The sequence below is a fragment of the Medicago sativa genome, chromosome 6 (assembly GCF_051527215.1).
Source record: "Medicago sativa cultivar Bolivia chromosome 6, Bolivia_mono, whole genome shotgun sequence".
NCBI classification, from domain to species: domain Eukaryota; kingdom Viridiplantae; phylum Streptophyta; class Magnoliopsida; order Fabales; family Fabaceae; genus Medicago; species Medicago sativa.
The window spans coordinates 29058730-29077440 of record NC_140754.1 but is presented as its reverse complement, the minus strand read 5'-3'; the positions used below and the strand labels follow the sequence as shown (position 1 = coordinate 29077440).

Sequence of the window (18711 nt, the reverse complement as noted above, 5' to 3'; positions counted from 1 at the left end):
GTTGGATGTCCGTAATGTTGTTGCTCCCTTGGTACCGCTGCATGTCAAACTTTGCCAGGCTTTTTTGTTCAATCACGATCATGCTTCTTGTTCAGAATGTCTTCAAAATCCTATGGGTTGTTGTGTGGTGCAAGATGATATACAGAGCCTGATGGACGACAAACACTTGATTGTTAGTGATGTATGTGTGATCGTGCCAGTGTTTCATGATTCTCCTGCTGAAAGTGCATCCCAGACAAGAAATGTTGAACCTTTAGTGATCAGGTTACCTGGTCCTGTATCTTATGCCTCTACAAAAGCAATACCTTACAAATACAATGCAACCATGATTGAGAATGGAGTAGAAGTTCCTCTGGTATCCCCAGCAACAGTTGATAACGTTGCTAGTGAAATTACAGCTCTGAGAAGCGGGAAAGTCCGTCCACCCTTGTTCCAAAAGAAGGTGGTTACACCTATTGCCACAATAACTCCACCAGTTGCTCCTCCTGTTGACAAGAACCCCGGCCCAACAGGCCAATCTATTGACGAGTCTAATCTAGACGAAATTCTGAGGCTTATCAAAAAGAGCGACTATAAGATTGTTGACCTGCTGCTGCAAACTCCGTCAAAGATATCTATTTTGTCTCTGCTCCTGAGCTCAGAGGCTCACAGGAAAGTGCTGATGAAAGTATTGGAACAGGCCTATGTTGATCATGAAGTCTCTGTGGATCAGTTTGATGGAATAGTGGGTAACATTACTGCTTACAATAACTTAGGGTTTGGTGACGATGAACTCCCCGAAGCAGGGAAACACCACAACTTGGCTCTGCATATCTCGGTACACTGCAAGTCTGACATGATATCCAATGTGTTGGTGGACACTGGATCATCCTTAAATTTAATGCCTGAATCTACACTAAGGCAGTTGAGTCATCATGGAATTTCTCTGAGGGGAAGTAGCTATTTGGTTAAGGCTTTTGACGGATCTCGCAAAGATGTTCTCGGGGAAGTAGACTTGCCAATCACCATTGGTCCTGAGACATTCCAGATCACTTTCCAGGTCATGGACATCAATGCTTCTTACAGTTGTCTCCTCAGAAGACCGTGGATTCACGACGCTGGAGCAATAACTTCTACTCTGCATCAAAAGCTCAAGTTTGTGAGGAATGGTAAGATTGTCACTGTACATGGTGAAGAAGCATATCTGGTTAGCCAAGTGTCATCTTTCTCTTGTGTTGAAGCAGGGTCCGCTGAAGGGACGTCATTTCAAGGCTTGACTGTTGAAGGTGCAGAACCCCGAAGAGCTAGTGCTAGTATGGCTTCACTGAAAGACGCCCAGAAGGCTGTTCGAGAAGGGCAAGCTGCCGGCTGGGGCAAAGTGATTCAGATTTTGGAAAATAAGCGTAAAGAGGGCCTTGGATTCTCCCCGACCTCAGGCTTTTCAACAGGAACTTTCTACAGTGCTGGGTTTATCGATGCTATTGCTGAAGATGCTGCTGAAAGCAGTTATGTGCCTACATTTGTTGTACCAGGAGGCACTGTGAGAAATTGGGAGGCCATTGATGTTCCTTTAGTCATGCATGCTTCCATGTAATGTGTCCTGTTGCTCATGTTTTTCTTTGTTTTCAAAATAACAATCCTTTCGCTCTGCCCAAAGCGAAAATGATATCATTGTAAGGGCATGTTTGTTTCGGCATTGCCGTTATCAATAAAAGTTGTCGTCTTTTTCACGACTCTTTGTTTTTATACTTTTTAGTGCCTTTTTCTTGGAAATAATGGTAATGCCAGAAAAAACCAAAACATCTGTATTTTCTTATTAATTTCAAAAATCTGCATAAAAAAACATTTTTCTAAAATCATCCCAATCATATTATGCAGATTGAACCACAATAAACCCGTTGAACACAGTAACCCTATGGTTCCTCCATATTTTGAGTTCCCTGTATATGAAGCTGAAGATGAGGAAGATAATGAATTGATACCGTATGAGATCACTCGACTGCTCGAGCAAGAAAGAAGAGCCATTCAGCCTCACCAGGAAGAGATTGAGCTCATCAACCTGGGTACTGAAGAGAACAAGCGAGAGATCAAGATCGGTGCCGCACTTGAGCCAGAAGTGAAAAAGAAGATCACTCAGCTTCTCCATGATTATCCAGATGTCTTTGCATGGTCCTATGAAGATATGCCAGGTCTAGATCCCAAGATTGTGGTACATCGGATACCGACAAGACCTGAATGTCCTCCTGTCAAGCAGAAATTGAGAAGGTCTCATCCAGACATGGCTCTTAAAATTAAGGCTGAAGTGCAAAAGCAAATTGATGCAGGTTTCCTCATGACAGCTGAATATCCTGAGTGGATTGCCAACATTGTACCAGTGCCAAAGAAAGATGGGGAAGTTCGAATGTGTTTTGATTACAGAGATCTGAACAAAGCCAGTCCGAAAGATAACTTTCCATTGCCTCATATTGATGTGCTTGTTGACAGTACTGCTCAATCCAAAGTGTTCTCCTTTATGGATGGTTTCTCTGGTTATAATCAGATACGAATGTCACCTGAAGATAGAGAAAAGACGTCCTTCATCACTCTGTGGGGAACGTTCTGTTATAAAGTGATGCCGTTTGGCTTGATAAATGCTGGTGCTACCTATCAAAGGGGTATGACCACTCTGTTTCATGATATGATTCACAAAGAGATTGAAGTATATGTTGATTATATGATTGTGAAGTCAAGTGATGAAGAGCAGCATGTTGTGTATTTGAAAAAGATGTTTGAAAGACTGAGAAGGTACAAGCTGCGGTTGAATCCTAACAAGTGTACATTTGGCGTAAGATCTGGAAAGTTGCTAGGCTTCATTGTCAGTCAAAGAGGCATTGAAGTTGATCCTGACAAAGTTCGAGCCATCAGAGAGATGCCGGCCCCTCAAACTGAGAAGTAAGTCAGAGGTTTCCTCGGACGTCTGAATTATATTTCAAGATTCATATCTCACATGACTACTACCTGCAGACCAATTTTCAAATTGCTCAGAAAGAATCAGCCTGTTGTATGGAATGATGAATGTCAGGAAGCTTTTGATGGCATTAAAGAATACCTGTTAGAACCACCTATCCTTGTCCCGCCAGTGGAAGGAACGCCTTTGATTATGTATCTGTCAGTGTTAGAGGATTCAGTGGGTTGTATTCTCGGTCAACAAGACGAGACCGGAAAGAAAGAACATGCTATCTACTATCTGAGCAAAAAGTTCACCGACTGTGAGACTCGGTATACAATGCTTGAAAAGACTTGTTGTGCTTTAGCCTGGGCTGCGAAACGCCTGCGTCATTATATGGTAAATCATACAACTTGGTTGATATCCCGAATGGATCCAATCAAGTATATCTTTGAAAAGTCTGCTGTTACTGGAAAGATTGCACGTTGGCAAATGTTGTTGTCTGAATATGATATTGTGTACAAAGCTCAGAAAGTAATCAAAGGGAGTGTCTTTGCTGAGCATCTTGCTTGTCAACCTCTTCATGATTACCAGCCAATTAAGTTTGATTTCCCTGATAAAGAGATTATGTATTTGAAAGCGAAAGACTGTGAAGAACCACTGATCAATGAAGGGCCAGATCCCAATAGCAAATGGGGATTGGTGTTTGATGGTGCTGTTAATGCTTATGGTAAAGGAATTGGAGCCATCATTGTAACTCCGCAGGGGCACCACATTCCTTTCACTGCTCGAATAACTTTTGAATGCACAAACAACATAGCTGAATATGAAGCATGCATCCTGGGCATTGACGAAGCCATTGATCTGAGAATTAAGCACCTTGACATCTATGGAGATTCCGCACTTGTTATTAATCAGATAAAGGGTGAATGGGAGACACATCATGAGAAGCTGATCCCTTACCGTGACTATGCCAGACGTTTGTTGACATACTTTACCAAGGTTGAGCTGCACCATATCCCTCGGGATGAGAATCAGATGGTTGACGCTCTTGCTACTCTGTCTTCTATGTTTCGTGTCAATCACTGGAATGATGTGCCCGTAATCAAAGTGCAGCGTCTTGATAGACCCGCTCATGTGTTTACTATTGAAAATATACCAGATCGGGCTGATGAAGATGTGAATGATAAAAAGCCTTGGTATCACAACATCAAACAACTCTTGCAGAATCACGAATATCCACCTGGTGCTTCCAACAAGGATAAGAAGACTTTGAGACGATGGGCTAGCAAATTCCTTCTGGACGGAGAAATCCTATACAAGAGGAACTATGACATGGTCTTATTGAGGTGTGTTGACAAACAAGAAGCTGAGAAATTGATGCATGATGTACATGACGGCACTTTTGGAACCCATGCTTCGGGCCACACCATGTCAAGAAAGCTGTTAAGAGCCGGCTATTACTGGATAACTATGGAGTGTGATTGCCACAAACATGCTAAGAGATGCCATAAATGCCAAATTTATGCTGACAAGATTCATGTGCCTCCACATGCTCTCAATGTTATGACTTCCCCGTGGCCTTTCTCTATGTGGGGCATTGACATGATCGGAAGAATTGAGCCAAAAGTTTCCAACGGACATCGTTTCATTCTAGTGGCAATTGACTATTTCACCAAATGGGTTGAAGCTGCTTCCTATGCAAATGTGACCAAGCAAGTGGTCGTCAAGTTTATCAAGAATAACATCATCTGTCGATACGGTGTTCCCAACAAGATCATCATTGACAATGGTTCCAATCTGAACAATAGCATGATGCAAGCTTTATGTGAAGAATTCAAAATTGAATATCACAACTCTTCTCCTTATAGACCTCAGATGAATGGTGCAGTTGAGGCCGCTAACAAGAATATCAAGAAGATTGTTCAGAAAATGGTCATAACTTACAAAGACTGGCATGAGATGCTACCTTTTGCCCTGCATGGTTACCGCACTACGGTGCGCAGCTCAACCGGGGCAACTCCTTTCTCTCTTGTGTATGGCATGGAAGCAGTTCTCCCCCTGGAAGTGGAGATTCCATCTCTTCGAGTGATCATGGAAGCAAAATTAGCTGAGGCTGAATGGTGTCAAAGTCGGTATGATCAATTGAATCTGATTGAAGAGAAACGTATGGATGCTATGGCTCATGGACAGTTGTATCAAGTGCGAATGAAGAATGCTTTTGACAAGAAAGTCCGACCTCGAGAATTCAAGGAAGGCGAACTTGTATTGAAAAGAAGGATAAGTCAGCAACCCGACCCAAGGGGCAAGTGGACACCTAACTATGAAGGTCCTTATGTCGTCAAGAAGGCTTTCTCTGGTGGTGCTTTGATTCTTACACACATGGATGGTGTTGAACTCCCAAATCCTATTAATGCCGATATAGTCAAGAAATACTTTGTCTAGAAAGAAAAGAACAGCGTGGTAGGTCGAAAACCCGAAAGGGCGGCCTAGGCAAAAATGCGCTTCCCGGTGGGTCGAAAACCCGAAAGGGCGATCCAGGCAAAAGTTAGGGACAAAAAAATGAATATGAAAAAGCTCGCTGAGATTGTACGCAACTCAGGCAAGAATGAGCGCCTCGATGAGCCGAAAACCCGAAAGGGCGGTTCGTGCAAAAAAAGAGGTTGACAATAGAAGACAAGTAACTATATCTGGCAAATCACCATCACCCTTGGGGCATCTGCAACTGTCAATGATTTTTTTTATCAGAAGCTTCTGTACTTGGGAATTCAAAATTTCTATGAAATGTAGCGGTCATCGTGTTCAATGTATCACCAACCAATAAAATTACCATTTTCCAAGCTTTTTAAATCCGTGGAGTTATGCCTTTGGCTGATTTCCACTCTTCTACATCAATTTGAGCATGTGCTATTGTTTGAAACTCTATCTTTCTTTCTACTTTCAATACTATATACAAAATATTTTCCTTCTATTGAATGATGTCAATGTCTGAAACAAACATTTTTGAAAATTGAAAACTCTTTCCCTGTCTATTTTGAAGCAAACATGAGCAATAGGGTACATTTCAATGAAACATGCATGAATAAATGAATGTCAATGTCTATTTCAATACATGTTGCAAGCAGGTTGTTCCCCAGGATGATCTATGGTCAATGGCAAGAATGAAAAAACAGAATGAAATAAAAAAAATGATGAAATTAAAAGCTCGCTAAGTTGAAAACCCGAAAGGGCGGCTTAGGCAAAAATGAGCACCCCGCTGATTGACAACCTATGAAGGCAATTCAGGCAAAAATGGGGCAATGAAAAGAACTGTACTCCCCGGTGAATCGAAAACTCGAAAGGGCGGTTCAGGCAAAAATGGGATTGAAAGATGAAAAATGAAAATGAAATAAAAAGCATCGACCACAGATGCGAACATCCGACGTTTACCCAGCACTGACACGCCTAACAACGGCGACCCGTATTCAAGAATCTTCCAAGGTTCCCTCCTCTACAAGTTTATATTGCCCTCAGCCATGGTTTTGATGCGTCTCTCAACGACGTTCTCTCCAAAGAGGATTTCCACGTGAATATGTTTCAGCACGAGCCACTACGTGCCCAATCTTCCAATGTTTCATCTGCCTCTGTGAAACTTCTCTGTCAAGTTACAAACCAACCATGCATTTCAAGCATTCATACATGCATAATCATGCATTTTATGTGCTCATACATTCAATAATCTTGTTATACCATACATATTGCATTTCAATTTCCACTTTCAATTCAACTCAATTTCAATTTCCAGCTCAACTCAAATTCCAATTTCAATCCAATCTCAATTTCAACTCAATCCAATTTCAATTGTCAAACTCGATCTCCAATTTCAATCCAATCACAATTTCAATTTCAAACTGTCAAATTCAATTCAACCTCAACTTTCAATCCAATTCCAATGACAATCTAACTCAATTCAATTTCCAATTCAATTCAATTTCAATCTCCAATTCGACTCAATTTCAATCTCCAATTCAATTCAATTTCAACTTTCCAATTCAATGTCTATGTCTCTGATCAATCTCAATTTTCAATCTCTCTTTCAATCTCAAACTTTCAATTCAATGTCTTTGTCAATGTTAATTCACTCTCAATTTGCTTTTGGGCCAACAAAAATGGTCATGTCTGTCTTCAAGTCAAGTCAATGTCAACTTACTCTCAATTTGTATTTTTCCAAATCCAACTTCCGATTTGTATCTTGTTATCGGTCAAGTGGCTAGTTCGATCCAAAGAACAACTTGTACCTGCTTATATACCTATACTTCCGGACAAACAACAAGTTCGATCCAAAGAACAGTTTGTACCCAGCTTATGCTTTGTTATCAGTCAAATGACAAGTTCGATCCAAAGAACAGTTTGCACCTACCTACATGATGTGGTGATGATCCAGCGGCAAGTTCGATCCAAAGAACAGTTTGTATCTACCCTTTTTGTCTATATCTCCAGCCAAACGGCCAGTTCGATCCAAAGAACAGTTTGTACATGTCTATCTGTTTGTAACTTCAAACAAGTGTCAAGTTCGATCCAAAGAACAGCTTGTATCTGCCTATATGTCTATGTTTCCGGTCAAGTGCCAAGTTCGATCCCAAGAACAGCTTGTACCTATCTCTTGTTTTGTATTCCTTGGTCAAGTGGCTAGTTCGATCCAAAGAACAGCTTGTACCTTATTTTCTATCCCCTGGTTTGTCTACCCTGTCAATGTCCACCTGAATCCCCAGTGACATGACATGCTCCATAGACTCCAGCTGTTTGTCTTGCATTCATAATCAAAATATTGCATGGCATTCATATTTTTGAAAATCTGAAAACGTATTTTTATGTCCAAAAGCAGTGCAAATGTTAATATTTAAGTATCTTCGTCCCGTCAAATCAAAGACTTCGTCTCTTGACTCTCCGGACAAAGAAACTTAAATAGGGGCAGCTGTTATACCCTAATTTTGGACCTAAAAATACTAGTTTCATTCTTTTCTTGCATTTCAAGTCATTTGAACTGTCTCTGATCAATTACATCTTTCTCTGCATTTTATTTCAATATTACTTGCAAAATTCATGAAAAAGGGCATTTTAGTCATTTCCTATGTTAAAATTTCTTTCAATCTTTTAAAAATTGTGTGAGTCCTTTCAAATAGTTTGAGTAAGTCTTTGTTTCCATTCTATGTCAAAACCCATTTCAAAAATCGCATTTGAAGTCATTTTGAGTCAGTTTAGCCCTTAGGGGCGTTTTAGTCTTTTCATGTGTTAAAGCCCTGTTTAGTCTTTTAAAATTGTCTCTGAGTCTTTTAATTTGCTTGTATAAATTCTTACTTTTGTTCTCTGCTAAAAAACCATTTTAAAATTGCATCTGAGTCATTTTGAGTCGTTTTAGTCCCTGGGGGTATTTTGGTCATTTCACATAAAATTTCTGATTCATTTTAATCTGCCTTGTTGCTTTTAATCGTCTCGCTTTACGTTAATTTTCAATTTACTTTTTCAATTCAATTTTAGTTTTAATTTTCATTTTGGTCCTTGTACTTTTGTTATTTGCATTTTAATCCCTTTTCAAGTTTGTTAGAGTCAAAGTCAAGAGTTTGTTACAAAGTCCAGTGCCACATGTCTCTATCCTATTGGTCCAAGGCCAATGAACTAGCCTACAAATGGGTCAAAGAGTCAACAAAATTTCATTCAATCATTTTCCACAAAAATTCATAAAAAAAGTCACAAAATCATTTTTCCTTTTCTCCCTCTTTCTCCTCCACGTAACCAACTTTCAACCACCACTCAAACCACCCTAACTAACTCTTCCTCCACCACAACTAACTCTTCCTCAACCCCTATCACCACCGCAACTACCACCTCTAACCACCTCCATCTTCAACACTTTCTCTCTTCTAACTACATTCCTCCATAACCAAAAAGCTTCAAAAACCTTTTCACAAATCAAACCAACAATCCTCACAAATTCCTTTCCTTCTTGAATCGGTCAAACCACAACCATCAACAACGCAAGATTCAAGAACGAGACACACACATATACTTCAATCGGTGACTGAACCATAACTGTTCTCAAATTTGTTTTCTTCATACGGTGACATCGAATCGTTCAAAGCTTTATCAAGCCGAAGTGGTGAAGAAGAAGAACGAACCCAATCAAAGAAAGGAAGAAGCAAGGACAACGGATCAGAATCAAACGGCAACGGCACAAACTCAAAACAGGTGCGGTGAAAAAGGAAGGAATCCGAGCCTCAAGTGCAGCAACAAGCCAAAACGTGAAGGCATAGGGCGATGCATTTTGGACCTGGTTCGAAGAGAAAGAAAAGCAAGAGGTAATCGCTGCTCCTTTTGATTTGTTTGTGGATCTGTTTGTGTTAGATTTAAGTTGTTTTTTTGGTTTAATCTCGAAAAGCATGCTCGAATTCGAATAGGGGAGTGAAAATCGTGTACGAAACTGTCAGATTCGGTTAGATTGGAGCATTTTGAGACTCGCCGGAATCTGCACTTCTCGCCGGAGAAGATGAAGTTTCCGGCGAGTTGATGAATTTTCCGGCAAGGTTCATGTGTTTTCCGGTGAGGATGAAGTGAGAGAGAGAATGGTACGTGAGAGAGAGGGAAAGGCAATGGAGTTGTTTGTTTTTCAACACAGCAAAAGCTTTTATTGAAACATGATGATGATCCATGCCCATACCCAATTACCAACCCATGTACCCAAGGCCCATTACTAGATTCTGCCTTCTTTCCTTTCTCTACTCTTTTGCTGTTTATACCCCCAGTGCTGCTGTCTGCACTCTTGCCATGCCTAAAACGTTTTAAAAAATTCCATGAAGATTCATAGTTCTTTCTTGATATTTTTGTGGTGTTTTTATGATAATCTTGTACTGAAAAACTTGATAAAAAATAATGTGTTAGTTTCTTGCGTTAATTTTGAAGTTTTATGTAAAAAAATTGTGAAAATTGTTTGATTTCAATTCCCATGCTTGATATGTGTTTGTGATCCATGATGTGTGACTTTGTGATATTTTTTTTACTGTTTAAATGTGTATGCTACTGCGTGTGGATATTTTTGCGCTCTATTACTCGTTTTATAAGTTTTGTGTGTGTATAAATAATGTGGAATAAGCCTAACTTTTGTCCTAAATGCTTGGCATGTTACACTCCTTTAAATCCTCCTTGTGAAAACTGATTTGACACTCTTTGGGAACTTGTTCAAACATGAGGATTATAGGCCTTGTTCAAGCCTTGCATTGTTGATGAATCTTTAGGCCTATTTCGCACTATTTTTGCCATGTTTTGTGATATTTTCTTGCTTTTGCTATAGTGATGTTTCCTTGCTCTTATTTCTTGATATTGTCATGTGCTACTAACCCTTCTTGTTTCATGTCTCATTTCCATAGCATTTCACATCATACTTTCATCTCTTATTTTCTTACACTTTAAAGTTCATGCAAAATTTAGAATGTAAAGCTTAGGGACTTGTAATATTACTTTCATGTCATTTACTTTTCTTGCAAGACCATAGAATGTAAACTAGGGCATGATGTAATAAGGACAATGGACTCTAAAGATGTACACCGACACAAGCACCGACACATGCACACACCTCACTTTAGATGTATGGCTAGGATATGCATGTTTAGATGTATGTTTAGGATTGAATGTTTAGATGAATGCTTAGGCTTTACACTTAGAAAAATCATTTTCCAAAAAAAACTTGAACAAACTTCACTCAAATCATTTTCAAAATAAACGTTGGGATCAAAATCCCATTGCATTTTCTCTTTTATTTTCTTAATCAAATTTCAATGAAAATTAATAATACTTGACTTTTTTCCAAAATAACTAATCAAACCTCACCTTTTCTTAAATTCTCATGCCTTTAAGGCCTCTCAATCTCCATTCTTCAAAACTCCAATTTTCAAACTTAAAATCAACCAACAAAAACAAAAATATTTTTGAGAGAGAACTACGGTGGATTTGATCCCTTAAACGGGTACATAGGCAAGGAATCAAAATTCCTTCAATTCAAATAAAATAAAATTCAAACACATTCTTCTCCCTCCAATTCTTCACTTAGAATACTCTTAGGCTTAATATCATCTTTCAAAGTAGCATTTAAAAATAAAGCGCGCGCGTAGAAATTAAAGATGGTTCCTATAGGATACTATAGTCGTTATGGGTGCCTAACACCTTCCCGTAACGAAAACAACTCCCGGACCTCGATTCTCAAGGGTTTTGCTTCCTTTTTACCTTCCTAAGAAAAAATAAGATATCACCGGTTAAAAAGGTTCAAACGTAATCAATGTTTGACACCCGAAAACCAAGATAAAACAACGTGCGCCGGTTTATTCGTCCCATGCATGTTGACCCTCGAGCCAGTTGTGTGTTATCCTTCTCCTTTCAACGTCACAAACTTCAAGTACCGGTATTCCCAACAAACTGTTAATTCTTCGTGGGTTGTAATCGACCCTCTTCCCCCGCACAATAGCAAAATAAACACCTTCCTTCTCATAAAATTCATTAGTAAAGAATTCTATTGTGATGGATTTGTTGTTGTATTTGGTCACCATCGCATTTAAATTCTCTCAGCCCTTCTCCTTCAAGGTTGCTTCAAAAGCTGGGTGGCAGACAGATGTGCTAAGTCAAATCCTCTTTCAGGAGTGAAGTCAACCTCCTTGAGACTCTTGTACCTTTCTTCGGCCTCATCAATGGTAAGTCTTTGGAAAGGGGGTGGTTGGGTTGGTGAATTTTGAGAAACGCTGGAAAGCCAATATAAAGTTTATGTTTCATTTACTTTTGAATATTTTACCTTAATTAAAGTAGAAAATTAGTCAACCAATTAATTAAAATAATAAAGGTTGCATTCAATACTATTTAAAATATTATACAACACGTGTCCTTTCCTTTCTTTTTCATGTGAACTTTTTTTGAATATTTTTTTTGAATCCACTTGCATCTTTCATTTCTTAACAAAAAAATTTCTCGTTGTGAATTTCACTCAAACCAATTTTTTTTCCCGTGAATTTTTTTTATCACCTTTTTTCTTTCAAACTAGTTCACGCGAAAACATGTACTCATACCAATTTTTTTTTCGTGAATTTTCTTCTAGAAAGATTAATTTATCAAAAGGCTGTAGATTTTTTTATATTAAAAGCCTAGTGAGAATCTAGAAAGGTATGTTGTGTTTTTTAAAGAGCAAGTTGACTAATTTATCACTTTGACTGAGATAAAACAAGTGGGACCCAATAATTTATTGTTCTTAATGCCCCGGGCACCGGAAGCATTACCCTTTAATTTATTTCATTGACTTTCCTTGTCATTATATATAGCCTATTGTAAGGTGTTACTGCTTGACAAGCTATCAAAAAATAATGGCAACCCGCATGACTCTTCTCATGTTTACCTTTGTAATTATGTGCATTGCTTCAGTTCAAATTGAAGGTAACAACAATCTAGTTCCACAATGAAACCTTTGTTATGTTTTCAACGAAATGATTTGCATTTGTAGAATATGATAGTTATGTTTTTAAATGAATATGTTTTTATTGTAATCTTTAAGTCTTTATTTTCCAACTTCCTTATTCATTTTTTTTAGCAAAACTTCGTTGTTCATTTTAATCTTTAAGTTGTAGGATTTTATGGAAAAATCTATAATATCTTTGAAATATGAAATAGTTATTCAGAATATTAGACTATGTGTCTAACAATGTTTAATTTTCTGTAATGTAGGTGCAAATAGTGGAAAATTTTGCGGTTTTATCGAACATTGTAATAAAGACACCACCTGCCTCAAATATTGTAAATCAAGGGGCTTTAATTATGGAGAGTGTTTTGGAAACGACTTATGTTGTTGCCTTGGATAGGTCTGATGATTACAAGTTTTCAATATCCTTGTAATAATATATCTGCAAACATAGTCATTATGACTTTCATAAAATAAGTTTCAAAATAAAGATTGTAATTTCAATCAAAACTAGATTATTATAATATTTTAATATAAATGAATAATTATATTCTATTATAGCACTTATCATTTTTCTAATAATGATAAAAGTTTTTTTTTTTTTGGTACATAATAATGATAAAAGTTATAATGACAGAAATGACAATATTAAATTGATGGATAATAAATATCACCACTGTACTAAATATAGTCAAAAAGTTATATTTTCATTTTGCTCTTCATAAAACCTATCATCCTACTCCTTTCTTGAAACATTTTTGTTTTCATAACGAGAACATAGAGTTTTAATTACTTTAATGTGTGTGAAAAAGGTAAAATAAATAATCAACTAGTGAATAAAATCAAAGTATAAATAACCACGCTTACAATTCTTCAATAATAAAACCTTTTAAAAGTGGGATTTTTGGCCGATATAAGGGCCTGTACAATAATTTCCTAAATTTTCTTGCCCTTTCTCCTTTGATTTGTAGTAAAATTATCTCATAGATTAATGATTCTTCTTATACTTACCCTGTAACCTCAATAAGACTATTATCTTCTTCTAAAGTTTGATGTAACACCCCAAATTTCTCGCTGCTAAATCTTGGTGAAATTATGATAAATTATTATTATATGCGATAACATTTTACTTATTTGCCTTTGTAATTTATTTAAAATGGTGATTATTGATTTTAAGTCTATTCATTTTATTTTTGAACGGCAAAATTTATTAATAACTAAGTAACAGCTCAAGACGAACAGAGACTGACAAGACATAAAAAACAACAAAGGGTGACGTTTGTAGGCGGAACAGCCAAATTAAACCCATACACCTTGGACATTAAACACCAATAAAGACAACATCCAATTAAGGTTTACAACCAAAGCTAACACAAAACTAACCATCAACACCAAAGTCAACACAAAAAACAAAGCCTAAATCCTCACTATAGCAAGGTTTAAACTTTCGCCAATAATAGAAAATAAATGCTGAACAAATGTCTTTGGGCCCAATTTTACTATCATTGAATTTATTGACTCTTTCAAGCAAACAAACTCCTTTTTCCATGTTCTATCCCTATGGGAGTGTGTTTTTTTTTTTACTTGTCTTCATTTAAAAAAAATGACATGTCATTGATTTAATGTTCTTTTTAAATATAAGTATACAACATTCTTTTTAATTATTTTTCATTGAACTGTTATTTTTAATCAGAAACACAAGGAAAGTATCATTTTAGAAAAGAGCATGTATTTTATCTTCTAAAGTTAAGTACATCTTTGTCTGCTAAGAAATAACATGTTACTTGATTCCATAAGAATGCCTTGGGTATTGATTGAATTAAAATAACAACCACGATTGTTAAACCTGTGATGTCTTGTTCTTTTCTCCCTTGGAATGGTTATAGACTTGGTAATTCAACGTGAAATTGAGCCTCTTGTCATTTTAAGTTTTAGAATATAACATATGTTTCCTGACATCCCCAGTTTTTAAGCTCAGAAGAATTTTTCTTAGGTAAGCCAACATTTGCAAGTGTTACCTTTTTCGTTGCCAATTTGACAAAACCTTTATGCAAACTAGCCGGTGCTTTCGTAAGATCAGTAAACCTTCACAGTCAACACAATGGGAGTGTGTTTGGGCGAAGGTTAGAGGTATTGTAATTTTTCTATCATTGGCGAAAGTTTAAACCTTGCTATAGTGAGGAGTTTAAACCTTGCGACAAGTTGGGGTTGAGGCACAATTTGTAGCCTCTGAACCATTGGTTGGATCAACCGTAATGGTTGTGGGTTTTGTACTTGTGGAACCGGTTGTTGAACAGGTTGTGGAGGAGTAAACAAATTTGCTATTCTCTCCATTTGTGTGGCAAAGGCTTGGTAACTTCGGTTTGTATCCTGTATGAAAGGATTAAACACTGTACCAATTTGATGTGTTAACAAATTAATAATTTCGTGATTAATCTCCTCCATCTGTTGTCTTTATGATCTCATTGAATCAGTCCTTAAGGCTGCTAGAAGCAAGGTTAATTTCTTTTGATCTTGTGAAATATGGTTTGTGTGACTTATGGTGCTATTTTTCAATGTAGACTAATAATAAGAATGAACATAATTTGTCAAACACAGGCTGCTTGTAGAGTTGTGCCCAAGGATTTGGTTGAGAATATTGATGCATTTTATAAGGATAATGAATTGACTGCAACTAAGTATATTGATGACATCTACAAGTATTACAAACTCTCTAAAGTAATGTTCTATGCTTTGACAAAACATAGAACATAAGAACTTTGATATATATTACTTGATATATATTACTTGATATTGATGACATATATTACTTTGCTGTTTAGTAGAGCTAAATCCCTTTCGTGACTTAAATTTAACCTTATTTTTGTGATCATGGGTTGAATCACCATTTGTCCTTGATATAGTGATTGTCTGAGTCTGACAATTTAGTCCCTCAGCTAAATTTCTTTTGATTATCTCATATTGTTAATCCATCTCTAACACCAGACTCAAATTATATTAGAACACCAAATTAACATACGACCACCATAAGTAACACCAGACTCAAATCATTTGCCATTATTTGAACCAAAACCAAAACAACCACCATAAAGTAACAAAAACAAAGTAAAATACAGTGCTAAACATCATGAGCAAACAAGATAAAAGGCATCATCTCATATTAGTCTTTCTATTAAAAAGAAACTCACAAGTCACAACCAAGTGTATAGACATGATTTATTATACTTGCATCAAAGTGTGAAGTAATAAGTGTATAAAAGTATAGAAAAATGATTTTTGCATATTGTTTCTGTCACACCTATTTGTTCAACTACAAAAGAAATCTTGTATGAGTGAGTGTAAGTAGTAGTGTAATTAAAACAAAAGCAAATCATCATTGAAGGCATGAACCATAAATTTATGAAATAAATTTACTATAAATAATTTACCTGAAATGAGTGAGAGTGGCCTTGTTGTGTTTCAGTCAGTTGTGGATATGAAAAGTTTGGAATTGAATTTGGTACCAGATTAGAATCCAGACCAGCTTCATTTGAGGAATTTGTCATAAGCTCAGTGCTTTGGAGCTCATTTTTTGATGCAATTGCTGGTCCCACCGACCCATACATAACCTAAGAAATTATTTAATAAACATTAGTATTAGTATAAATCTAAATGCACAAACAAACCCCCAATTTCGCCGAATTTCGATCAAAATTCCACCAAATTTCTGGAGAAAGATAGAGCTATGCGCAAAACATAATGTGTTTTAAGACTTACAATCCAATCGGCGGAACCTAATCAACGGCAAGCAATACCCGACGCAGTTTTCAGCACAATTTATGCAGTTTTCTGCAGTTTGGACTTTGGTGATTTCCTGTCATTCCAAGCCAATACAAAACAGATAATTGTAGGGCAAATCAAGTATGATCTTGCATAGTGGTTATATTCACATGGGAATAACATTTATGATCTTGCATGTTTGGTAAAATTGATAGAAATTAAGATCAAATGAGAGTTAGGGAGGGATGGCTCGATGGAGAGAGTAGAGATAATGGATAGGTTTTGATCTCTAGTGAGAGAATGGGTGGAAACAAAATGAAAGAAAAGTGGATGTTAAGGCTTTATGAGGTGGCAACCAAGGGGTGGGAATAACAAAATTCCACAAATTAATAGATTATGAAAATGCCCCTCAGAAGGGCAAAATTGTAAAATCATCTAGAATTATATTTCTAATATAGTTTAGTAGATGAAACCTTTTTTTTATTTAAATTATAAATTTTCTTCTATGTTATGCTCTTCAATAGACTCCTCAATGAGTTCTCTAATGCTTTATTTGACGACAAAAGATTGGTTGCAATGAGCCTTATCTTGAAAAGTTGTTGCTTCATCAACGTCAAAATTTTCTCAATACATTTTGGATTACGGATCTTAACGATTCCATTGCCATATTATGCTTGATTTTGACTCGTCGAGATTCAAAAAATGTTTGTACCTTATGTCTTTCAATAAAAATATTGACATCCATCGATTCCTATTGAGGGATTCTAATCTCTACATGTAACTCATCCACATTTGAGAGAATTTGTGGCTTTGCAATATATCCTTCCATGCCTATAAATTGATTGAACTACTTGATGGCTCCCAAGGGCATGATGAATTATTCGTACGTATCTACATTAATATGTCAAACAAACAAAACAAAAAAATGAATGATTTTATAAACCATGCTTCCAAAGTATATTATTGCCACTTAACATAACTACTGAATATAGCTCATATTAACAAAACAAGTGGGAGTTTTAGGTATGTTCCTCTGCCCCCAAGCGCAAATGCGCGACAAGGTCTATAAAGCGGGATTTTTAGCACCAGTTTGAATGTTGAAAAATACTTTAGAAGATATGGAATGAAGATTGTCAATGAATAAGGCTTTGAAGACATCATAAGATTGGAAAATTTTATCCCAAGATCAATTCGCATAAAGAAAACACTCAAAGTATGACGAATAGGGGGAAATCAGCACCTGCGTCTGAAACCACGTTCCTCAAGATCTTGCTCTCTGTCAGTTGCTATGCGTCGTGCACATGCTACTCTAGAAAAAAGCATCTTTCTACAACCCTTCCCCGTGGGTTAGGAGAAAAAGCCCATAATTTCAACCCAAACTTAGCAAGAGATATTATCACTAACTATAAATAGAGTTCATTTCTGGAGGAGTCTCACATCTCCTCTACTTCTCTACCATGAGTAAATAGAGACTTTTTGATTAGGGTTTTAAGATGAACATCTATTTATTTATTGGACTAGGAGTGTGATATACCTAGCCAGCGTGATTGAACTTAGATTAATTTCTAACTGTTTGATCTATGTTTTGGATACAATTAATATGATTGGCATTTTTTTTAAGGAATATTCACAGTTGTTAAAAAATTATCAATTTTCTTATCTATCTCTATAAAAATTGAATTATTATAAGCTTGAATTTTTTGTCCAATAATTGATAAAAGGGATTTAGATCTAAAACAGGGAGACACTTTTGGTGATTGTGGTTTAATTGATTTGAATGCCCAGTAATTTTATTGATTTCGAAAGTAGATACATAATATTGTTTTCTTTTATACACCAGTCTATGTTTGGTTCCATAGGAATTTTGGCTCCCTATTAAAAAAAACAACTTTCCAGCCGTCCACCTTCACCCCCTTTTGCAACTCAGTGACCCCCTCCTATTTTGATCGGGTCAAAGCCCATGTGGCCACTCACTTAAGTGAGGTGGATGCCACGTAAGCAATTTTTAATTAAAAAATAAATAAAAAAAACCACTTAAGATTCTTTGATTAAAAAAAATAAAAAAGGAAATGGAAAAGAAAGGAAAACGTGATGCTTTAGTTCTGCCAATCTAATTCTCCCAATCTTAGTCGTGAAAAAAGAACGAGGCAGGAAAGAACAACAACTCATCCACTGTAATCAAGAATTTCTCTAGTGATATTCATCTTCTTAGTGGTCCCTTTATATATATATATATATATATATATATATATATATATATATATATATATATATATATATATATATATAGGGTTATGTTACAAGCCACCCTTTGGTGGTGTCTTTTATCAAGTCACACCTTAAGGTGTGATTTTCACTTTTTAGTTATAACTTTGATAAAAGACACCTTCCTAAAAGTAAGTTGGTGTCTTTTCACAAATACTCATAGAGTAACTTGATAAAAGACACCTTCATAAAAGGTGTCTTCTATCATAACCCATATATATATATATATATATATATATATATATATATATATATATATATATATATATATATATATATATATATATATATATATATATATATATATATATATATA

The 18711-nt window shown here is 36.3% G+C and overlaps 1 protein-coding gene and 1 long non-coding RNA gene across 4 annotated transcripts in view; one reads left to right on the top strand and one right to left on the bottom strand.

Annotated features, from left to right (window-relative positions):
* The window catches only part of LOC146914373 (S-sulfo-L-cysteine synthase (O-acetyl-L-serine-dependent), chloroplastic-like), a 57623-nt gene extending 41204 nt beyond the window's left edge, over window positions 1–16419 (bottom strand). The window contains exons 1-2 of one of the 3 annotated variants that reach the window (XR_015014155.1): window positions 16128–16415; window positions 15800–15979 (exon numbers count right to left, since the gene is read on the bottom strand). Coding sequence is in view for 2 of the 3 variants with exons in the window: in XM_085717233.1 (XP_085573359.1) it covers window positions 15800–15976 (177 nt within the window). In the remaining variant the exon portion in view is untranslated. Of the gene's footprint in view, window positions 1–15799; window positions 15980–16127 lie in introns of all 3 variants that reach the window. The other 2 variants (XM_085717233.1, XM_085717232.1) reach the window with 2 other exon arrangements.
* Window positions 12272–12932, top strand: LOC146914374 (uncharacterized). Its single transcript, XR_015016717.1, has 2 exons — window positions 12272–12349; window positions 12638–12932. It is a non-coding gene; the product is annotated as an uncharacterized LOC146914374 (long non-coding RNA).
* Window positions 16420–18711: the final 2292 nt, after the last annotated feature.